This window comes from Phalaenopsis equestris, unplaced genomic scaffold (genome assembly GCF_001263595.1).
Source record: "Phalaenopsis equestris unplaced genomic scaffold, ASM126359v1 Scaffold000002, whole genome shotgun sequence".
In the NCBI taxonomy this organism is placed as follows: domain Eukaryota; kingdom Viridiplantae; phylum Streptophyta; class Magnoliopsida; order Asparagales; family Orchidaceae; genus Phalaenopsis; species Phalaenopsis equestris.
This window is the reverse complement of record NW_018164444.1, coordinates 63443647-63454250: the sequence shown is the minus strand read 5'-3', so window position 1 is coordinate 63454250 and position 10604 is coordinate 63443647. Positions and strand designations below refer to the sequence as shown.

General features: G+C 36.4%; 2 protein-coding genes across 3 annotated transcripts in view; both read right to left on the bottom strand.

The window, feature by feature from the left end:
• LOC110031116 overlaps window positions 1-5347 on the bottom strand; it is a 17037-nt gene extending 11690 nt beyond the window's left edge. Inside the window, exon 1 of one of the 2 annotated variants that reach the window (XM_020734181.1) lies at window positions 5115-5347. The gene's annotated coding sequence lies outside the window, so the exon portion shown is untranslated. The remainder of the gene's footprint in view (window positions 1-5114) is intronic. The other variant, XM_020734172.1, reaches the window with a different exon arrangement.
• Window positions 5348-9107: 3760 nt separating this feature from the next.
• On the bottom strand, window positions 9108-10604 carry LOC110028810 (probable GDP-L-fucose synthase 1). Its single transcript, XM_020730813.1, has 2 exons — window positions 10388-10604; window positions 9108-10316 (listed from the first exon to the last, which is right to left on the bottom strand). The coding sequence occupies exons 1-2, from the start codon at window positions 10419-10421 to the stop codon at window positions 9346-9348; spliced, it is 1005 nt and encodes a 334-aa protein (XP_020586472.1). The 5' UTR covers window positions 10422-10604; the 3' UTR covers window positions 9108-9345.

Here is a 10604-nt window from a genome sequence, read left to right as displayed (position 1 = left end):
GAACTTGGAACTAGCGCGGTGGGCAGCACGACCATCTTCAACAGCAGAACATGTCTTCCCCAACTAAATCATTTATTTCCTAAAAATTAAAATAACAATCCATAAGATTTCGAGGTTGTTTGCCTAACGCAACATAAATCCTCAACTTTTCGTTAGACATTTGTGTAGCTCTGTTATACGATCTAAGCCCTAACTCGTTTTAGAATTTTGAGGTTGTCGTTCGTTATGACATAAATCCTCACATCTATCGGGTCGTTTGTAGGATCGTTTCACACGAATGTAAGCCTCAATTAAATAAAATTGGTAGGATGAAACATTTGAATAATTTCTCCTCGAAACTAAAGTCAAACCATAGGGTAGACTGAGAAGTCACCGAGGATCTCCTCCAAATTTGTCGCATCCCCTAGCTCTTACTCATTTGGATTCTGTAATAAATGTTCCAAATTTGAGTCATTCCCCTTTTGCACACCTCTTTGTCTGATTTCGTTAAAAAGTCCTATTCTTTTGAAACCTATCCTTTTGAAATACTTGAAGATAATTTTTCTTGATTTTTATCGAGAGTATTCTTAAGTGATTTCGGTCATTTAAGATGTAATTAACTATAGGGATTTGCACTTATAGAGAGATAAACACAAAACTTGAGGATAAGACTCGATCAAATAAGCTAAGAAATACATGACGTCCGTTTTAACGGCAAATAAAAGGGTTTCGCAGACCAAACGGACGTTATGTATTTCTTAGTTTATTTGATCGAGTCTCATCCTCAAGTCTTGTGTTTATCCCTCAGAATGGATACAGGATTTGAGGCAAAACGCTCTTTCATTTAAACTATAAAAAATATAGGATCAGTTTGATTTTCATATTTGATTTTAAACTCAAATCTATATGTAAATTAAAACGTCTTTTGGAAGTGAGCGACGAGATTTCGATTTCAGTGGCCGACAGCTTCCTACGGGCAACTCTCCCCAAACCCCCACTTTTTATCGCCGACACCCTAACTTAACCATTTCAACATCCTTCTGTCGACAAGTTAATGGATAAATTAAAATAATAAGCAATAGTCCTGAAAATGTATTGTCTTATAGAAAATAATTCATGCATCGAGAATTATAATCTACATATGATTGAATCTTTTCTACAATATTTCAGAAAGCATATTGGCAATTCCCTTTTTAAGTGATTAAACAATACTTAAGTTTGCAAATAAAGCTCATTTCCTTATAATGCATGCATCGTCTTGTGAATCAATTGCATCATTTGAGGTGCATATGCAAAAGCTACATGTTGAGTGGAAAATTTTCATTGCCACGGAGGTAGTCAAACAATAATTTTACTTCTTTTGAGTTACAAAATGAAAGCTTAAAATAAAAAAATAAATAGGAAATTTACATACATACTACACAATTCCTATGCATTTGCATATCTAACAGCCAAAGTTTGATATTTACACTTATAACACATTGGTGTCATAAGTCTATGCATCAAAAAGTGTATTTCACTTTTAAAAATATAGTGATGGTGATATTTTTAATGTGACATTAAAGAATTGAGTGGTATGAAAAGACAATATATTTTAATCAAAATAAAAAATATCTGTTTTGTTGAAACTGCCCGCAAGAAATTGCATGCTTGATCATCAATCATGTGGGTTTAGTGCCACATGTTCAGCAATACTGATAGTGGGTTTAGCCCTTCCTCTAAAAATGGGTCATGTTTCGAATTTTAGTACATACTCTTATATTCTCCCTCCCTCCATGTCAAAAGAGTATCATTATGACATCCCAACCCAATTTCAATTCTATCATCTCCTTGATAAGATTATGTACAATCACATATATGCACCATATAGCTTCATTGCTTGGACATATACATGATATCAAGAAAGCATTACACATTTTGCAATGAATCACAAAATTTACCATTCAAATACTATCAAGTTCTAGACATGGTCTGAAGTCTAATCACACTCCTTTTACAGGTTGAAGAGTTATTTCCGAATATTTTTTACAATAAGAATGATAATAGTCCAACATATATTAAATACACCCACCCCAGACTAATTTAAATAAGAATTGATTGGTACAGAAATACATGTAAATTTTTTAAAAAATGAATAGATGATTTGATCCACTTCCAACTTATCAGAATGAAACAAAGTGGACCCAATCAATATTTCAAAGTGCCATACTAAAATTTGACGCATAAATGTATGTAAACTAGCTAGCCAACTAAATAAATGTATAGATATAAAGATCTAATACTTATGTTCACCACCTCAATATTTGATAGGACAATCTGGATCAAATCACTGGCATAATTAACATTAAACTAACCATATCACCCCTCCTTTCGTCCTATACCCATAGACAAAAATGTTGTCCACCTACTTGCAATCACCACTTTAACTCATTTGAGCTGCTATGTAAATTTTCATTCATCTTTATGATCATTTTGCTGTGATCCCTTTATGCAGCATCGCTCTCATCCTTCCCCATCTAACATCTCTCCTACCCCTCTCTATCACCACCAACATCGCTCACAATTGTGATCTCAATGTCAACACCATCATGTTTCTCCATTGTCAACCACCATCACCTTTTCGTTTTGAACTTTATTTGTAACTTGTAATTTAAATATTCACATTTGATTAAACAATATATATAAAAAATCTAACCTATTCACACCTTGGAAAGCTTCTTACCAGTTCTACAAGCCTCACCCTCTCTCCTACATTGTTTTGATAGCACACTTAACCCCGCCTCCTCACCATCAACACCACAAACCCTCTGATTTACTAGCATCATTGCCACCAATCTCCGTCAATCTGAAGCCATTCCTTGTTCTGTCAACATTGCTACATTCACCTCATTTTCTCTATCACTAGCACTTCCGCTACCCTTATGTTAAAACCCCGAACCCCCTCACAGCTACCAATGCCATCTTTCAGAATTTCACTTCCACCTCCTTGCAATCACCACTTTAACTAATTTGAGTTGCAATGCTAATTTTCATCCATCTCTATGGTCAATTTGCTATGATCTCTCTATGTCAACATCGCTACGATCTCTCTGTCAACATCGCTCTCATCCTTCCCCATCTAACATCTCTATTACACCTCTCTATCACCTCCAACATCCCTCTCAATTGTGATCTCTCCCCCTTTCTCAATGTCAACACCATCACATTTCTCCATTATCAACCACCATCACCTTTTTGTTTTCAACTTTATTTGTAACTTGTGATTTCAAATTTGATTAAACAATTTATATAAAAAATCTAACCTACTCAACACTTTGGAAAGCCTCTTAGTTCTACATGCCTCGCTTTCTCTCCTACACACTAGATCGCAAACTTGCACCTGCCTCCTTTCCATCAGCACCACAAACCCTCTGAATTACTAACATCATTGCACCAATCTCCATCAATCTAACGCCATCCCTTCTTGTGTCAACTTTTGCTACATGGGCCCATTTGTCTCCATCACAAGCACTTTCACTACCCATTTGTTACAGAACCAAACCACTCTGCTACCAATACCATCTCTCAAAATTTCACTCCCATCATCCTCTTTATCAATTATGAACTATCACCATCATCTTTGCTGCCAAATACATTTGTCTCTCTCCAATGCTAACACTATCACCATCTGCATCTATCACTGACACAAATATCACATGCATTAGGCCCAACTTTTAAACTCTTCCATCATCAAACCAATCATCCTTCCATTCCCCCTCTTGATTCTATGGCCTATCATGAAGGGGTGCAATAATAGATTGAACATAAGGATGATTGCATTAGAAAGAAAGAACTACAAAAATAAGGGCGACAGAAAGCTTGGTTCCTCTGTCTCTGTGATCGTCTCAATTAGTGTTTTGGTTCTATTTCATTCAATCACCAATACCATGGCCACTATTAATGTGGAATGAACAAAAACCTTATCCTCTTGCAAAAGAGATTGTTTATTTAAATTCTATCAAGCTCTTAGGTAGACCAAAGGGAAGGAATGTCAGTTACTTTGGATGAAGTGAAGTAGATTGGAGATAGGCAATAACATACTAGGTCATCTTTTGATTCAAAGCAGCTAGAATATCATGCAATAGCCCTTATTTGATACAATGAAGGGTCAATATTAGTCAATCCCAATAAGCCTTTGATTCGAAGTTAATTATATCAATTCATGACCCATTTAAATGCCTACTTAGAATTCTACAAGTTTATAAACTTTGCTGTCAACAAGATGCTGAAAAGGGTACAAAAGGAAGCACATCAACAAGAAGTCGAAACTTGTTAATCAACTATGCATCATGCACCAATGCACGTCACATTACAGTCAGCATGCTGCTATATGTAGAAATGGTACTTAGGCTCCCTTCTTTTTTTTTAGTGGTTTTCTATGTGAGCATGAATCTACAAAATATTATAGTATTATATGTATCAAAGGAAATGAAATAAAATTCCAATCAAGTAGGTGTTGATAATGAATTTCTATCCATTACTTTGAGCTTCTCCATCCTTTTTTCATTTCATTCCACTAGAATTCCGAAGCAAACAAAGATATTCGATTAAGCATACAGGACAAAAAATTGTCAAAGGAAGTTGAAATTCATTCCCTCCAAACTTCAAAAAAAGAAAACGTTTAATTTTAACAAAAAAATTCTCAACCAATATCTCAAATCTAAGGAATAAGGGCATGGTGAAAGAATAAAAAACAATTCTCTAAGTAAGACCTGCTTCCGCCTTACGAATGAAAGGCTGCTTTATCCAAGACAAAATACTTGAGGGAAAAAAAATATCCAAGACAAAATACTTGAGGGAAAAAAAAAAATAAAGCTACCAGGGATGAACATCCGCACAAACATAAAGCATCAAGACACGTTACCATTAAACACATATAAACGTTTAAGAAAAAATGATTAAATTAGACAATAAATGCTCCGAAATTTCTCACAAAACCGATTTCCTAATCCATTATACACCCCAATTCAAGTATCCGTCCACATTGATCACAAAAGAGACAAAACAAAAAAAGGGGAAATAAGAGTAGCATTCCTAAATCACAACCCTATCAAGAGGTTAAACCCTAGCATCAGAGATTCAAAAGCACAACATACTTGTCGTAACAAGAAGCCCACGCTCACTTTGTGGCAAGACCGATTTACAAGCTTACCGGTGATTTCTTGGTGGTACAATCCCGCAAAAATCCGACAACTGTTCGCCGGCGAGCGGTGAGAAAGCCGGAGAAGGTGGAAGCTCACCGGCGAAAGGGGGGGAATGTGAAGCTAATTTTAGGCTCAGCGCGCCGCCCTGTCTTAAGGTTAAAGACCTTAAGCATTTTTTTTTTTTAATTATTTTTTCAGTTTTTCTTGTTTGATGGGATGGTTTGAATAATGCCGAAAGGTGTAATTATTATGTTGGACTAAAAAGTCCAATCAGCTTTGAAAATAATATTTTTAAATAAAAAGTAGAAGGAAAATTACAAGTACAATTTGTAATATTTGAATGGATGGAAATGAATATTTTTTGCTAATTATGAAAATACATATTTTTGCGATATATATATATATATAAAGATGGTTGATAGTCAAAACCACCAACTACTTAGGCTAGCAGCTTGTCAGGTCTGAGTTGGACTCATGTGAATAACCATTTGAGTACCACCCACTTATAGCTGATATCTCACTTGGGGAGATTCAAATCTCAATCCACAGAGGAATTACACCGCTGAAATAGATGAAGGAAAATTACAAGTACAATTTGTAATATTTGAATTGATGGAAATGAATATTTTTGCTAATTATGAAAATAAATATTTTTGTCAAATATATATATATATATATAAAGATGGTTGATAGTCAAAACCACCGACTACTCAGGCTAGCAATTTGTCAGGTCTGAGTTGGACTCATGTGACTAATCATTCGAGTACCACCCACTTATAGCTGATATCTAACTTGGGGAGATTTAAATCTCAATCTACAGAGGAATTACACCGCTGAAATAGATGCTCTACTAACTAAAATGAGAACGCGAACTATTTTTGAGACATATATATAACAACTAAAACTTATATGACAAATACCACATAGGAATTAAGTGATAGGTATGTAAATCTTTTTTTAATATTCTATATGTAAATTTAAGAAATTATGGCTCATTTAATTAAAAATAGTAAAAAAAATAATAAGAAAATTTCAATACATAACACATAATTCTTGTGTTATTTATATAAAATGTTTTGCCAAGTTAGACATGAAAATGGTGTATAATGATGTTTTTATGCAATATTAAATATTTAATTGTCATGAGAATAAATATCAAATTTTATATGTAAGATATGTAAATATATAGAAATTGACGGGGCTTTTATATACATATCATTCAAAACTTTCATATTTATTTATCTCATACAGTCATACTTAACTTTCATGATTTCAAATATCATATGAAAAATAATTGTTATTGTCACAATTTAATAGTCAAATTCATCTTTTCATCTATAGTTAAAAGACCTATGTATATAATTTTTTCAAAATTGGTTGATATTTCTGTCTATGCACGTAAATATAAAAATTTTAAGTGCTAATTAATGTAATTTGAATAATACATGATGTATGACCATGCATATTTTCTCTTTTATTTGGTGAAGTACTACATATTATGACCTTATTGCAAGATTTTAAATTTATGTTTTCAAATACAAGAATTTTACACAAATAATATATAAAATTGTCAAGCAACGATATCCATATCACTAGGGCTGTCAAAACGGCTCGTTCGCGAACAACTCGTGTTCGGCTCGTTAATTTCATTCGATAAGTTAACGAGCCGAACACGAACTAAGATGTGTTCGTTCTTGTTCGGCTCGTTTTGGCTCGAAATATTACTCATCAAGTTTATATATATATAATTGTTGTGGGAAAAACACTTTCTTTCCTCAATCTTGGCAAGAGAACAAACCACAAATCACAACAAAGAAGATGCAAACACAGGAACACAAGCAAACAAGAAGAACAAACCACAAATCACAATAAAGAAGATGCAAACGCAAGAACACAAGCAAACAAGAGGATTTACGTGGTTCGGTCCCTCGGACTTACATCCACGGGAGGGAATCAACCAAATCCACTAAGATAATAGAGAAGAATTAAAAGACTTCTACACTATTGAGGAATATGCTCCAGATCTCTCTCTCGACTCACCTCGACCCTAGATCCCCAAGATTCTCCCCTCAATCCTTGAAGCCTCTCCCTTTCTTCTCTACTTCCTCCTAGTTCTCACTCCTTGGTTCCTTTCCCCTCAACCCTCCCCTACAAGCCACCTCTTCTATTTATAATAGAAGGGGCCTCCCCTTGTAGACCGGGTCTACCTAGCCTAATAATTGAGATTCATTACAACAATAATGTTAAGTTTAATATTTACATACATGACTAACTTTATCACTACTACCATTTAAAAGTGAAGTACACTTTTTCATATATATGCTAGTAACTTCAAAGAGTTAAGCATATGAATATCAAACTTTAGGTATTAGATGTGTAAATAAAAAAGAATTATGTGGTATGCATGTCATAACAACAAACGACGGACCGTAAAAATCGATCTTAATTCCGAACACATCCATGATATTATCATCATTACAGCCTAGGAAAAAAAAAAGGGAACCCCAAGCTCTTATTCCAGATAAAAAATGGTGAGCATGAGAAAAGTTCAGATTGTCATATGACAGGAGAGGAGTTCAAATTGTCATTTGGCACAAAAATATTCGATCTCGGCTTCTCTGGCATCTGCGCCATCCAGACTATGGAAGACAGACGGCTTTTAGAACTTCAAGCTTTCCTAACACAACCGTCAAACAAGAATAGACTGGTAATCCAACAAAAATTTTTCTCAATATGACACACATGCTATCATTTTTTAAGGGTGTGTTTGGGGCAGCTTATCTGTTTTGGCGGCGTTTTGAAAACGCCGCCTCACCGTTTAGAAAAAGCGTTTTGACAGCTTATCCAAAAACATGATTGGGTTTTTACATGAAAAACGAGCCGAGGGTAGAGCCCCGTGGGTCGTACTTCAGGATAAGCTGCTTATCTGAATAAACTGCAGTCAAACACCCCAAGTGCCATAATAATCAGAAACAAGTGCAGACCAATTGAAAGAACAGGATGAAATCAAGCCATGCATTCCAGCCTTAAAACAACATTAAACAACCCATAATTCTCCCGAGCGAGAAAATTTAAAAAAAAAAGAAAAATACATGGATTATGGGCACTGAATTTAACAAAGAATGATCTCAGATAATCCACGATGAACAACATATAAAAATGTTAATCTGAAGGGCACGATATGGAAGTGATTTAAGAGAAATTTTCAGGTTTTGCAGTATTTTGATAGAACTACAAAAATCTTACTCTTTAAAAATTATCACAAAATAGTATTTGTAATCTATACCGATCTTCACAATTTACATATCATTCTATCTTAATGTGAACATGTCAAACTAATGGGGGTGTTCGGTAACAAATTGTTTAGTGAATTTAGCCATGGATTTAACTTAAGCCCAGCCAAACATAAAAAATATATTAAATTAAATCCAAAGCTCAGATAAATCAAAATTTCTAACGTTCGTCTATGCTACTCGTGTTCCGTTTACTTTACGTAGGAAATCCGGATTCATTAAATCCAATTACAAGGCGGATTTACAGGATTTGTTGAGTTGTCGCTTGCGAGGTCAATCTCCGCCTGCAGAGAGTTTAATAAATCCAAATTCACTAGAGCTGATAAATCCTACTCAATGTAAAACCAAGTCGTAGCCAAACACCGCCCAAGGGGTTGTATGGTAACGGCTTTAGCAACTCTAATAAATCCTACATATTTGGATTTTTCAACTCCTGCCAACATAAAGATTTAGTAAAACTAGGAATTAAGGCAAATTAATTGGATTTAATAAATCCAATATTTAAATTTGCCATTTTTTCAGTCCGGCAAGATTTAAGTTAAATCCTGCTTAAATTCGTTACCAAACAGTCCCTAAGAAAATCATCACCCATTCTCCAAGAAAATTTTATGCAAATAAAAAGATGTGCAGCACAGCTAAACAATCTAATTAGTATTGAGTTAATATACTTACATACAAATCAAAATAGAGGAATAATCAAGAGCTCTTCTGCCTGCAAATAGATTATTCAATCACTTGCACAACTGTAAGATCCTTCAAAGAGTGAAAAACAACATAATTAATTGACATAAGAACCTCAATGAATTACACAAACAATAGAATTGAAATGCAGATAAAAAACTCAATTTGATAATGATTGAAAGATGAATATGAAGCTTAATATTTCTGTATCATTGCTCCTTCCCAACATTCTCCAAGTACCACCTGTAAGTCTCTATAAGCCCCTCCTTCAATTCGATCTTCGGCTGCCATCCCATGGCTGCCAACATAGAATTATCCATCAGCTTCCTTGGTGTTCCATCAGGTTTTGTGGAATCCCACACCAACTCTCCCTCAAATCCAACCACCACTTTCACCAACTCAGCCAGCTCCTTTATGCTCACCTCTCTCCCACTCCCCACATTAACATGACTTAGCCCTGAATACCGATCCATTAAGAAAACCACTGCATCAGCAAGATCATCTACATGCAGAAACTCCCTTAATGGCGAACCGGTTCCCCATACCACCACCTCTTTCGCCCCACTGGACTTAGCCTCATGGAATCGACGAATTAAAGCTGGTAAAACATGAGAGTTCTCAGGATGAAAGTTATCATTAGGTCCATACAGATTAGTGGGCATTGCAGAGATAGCATCCCATGAGTATTGGATTCGATAAGCCTGACACATTTTGATGCCGGCGATCTTCGCAATAGCGTACCACTCATTGGTAGGTTCAAGCGGACCTGATAGAAGTGCAGATTCAGGTATGGGCTGCGGGGCGAGCTTGGGGTAGATGCAGGATGAGCCGAGGAAGAGGAGCTTGCGCACAGATCCGCAGCGGTAGGCTGCGTGGATGACATTAGTCTGGATCTGGACGTTAACGGTGATGAAATCGGCGGGGAAAGTGGAGTTCGCGTGGATGCCGCCTACCATGGCGGCGCAGAGAATGGCGTAACGAGGGCGTTCGGCGGAGAAGAAGGACTCGACTTCGGACTGACGAGTGAGATCGAGCTCCGTGCGCGAGCGGAGGAGGAGGTTTGTGAACCCTAGAGAAACCAGACGGCGGAGGATAGCGGAGCCAACCAGACCGCGGTGTCCAGCTACGAATACCTTCGCCGACTTGTCGGAGAAGAAGGTAGTTTCCGGCAATGGGGTTTCTGATGGGAAAAAAATTAGAATTTGCGGCGGAGAAATTCGGAAGAGAGATCGGAAAGTTATGGATTATTACCATTCGCAGCGTTTTCCTTTTCGCCGGCGGCCATCGCCGAAGAAGGGGAGCGGAAGGAGGAGAAAGATGGGAGTTTTGGAGGCCTGTGTGCGCGGCGATCTCGTCTTGTCTTCTCGGCGAGCGTTCGGTTCGACGTAATTCGGCTCTCTAATTCGGCGCACTCGGCGAGGTGTTTAGGGTTGGAGAGGAAAAAGTTTGCAGCGCGCTGTTCGAAAAA

Coding starts and splice junctions, on each gene's coding strand:
- LOC110028810 (XM_020730813.1), bottom strand. CDS start 10,421: ATGGCCGCCGGCGAAAAGGAAAACGCTGCGAATG. Junction 10,317..10,387: donor AAAGGAAAACGCTGCGAATG/GTAATAATCCAT, acceptor TTTTCCCATCAG/AAACCCCATTGCCGGAAACT.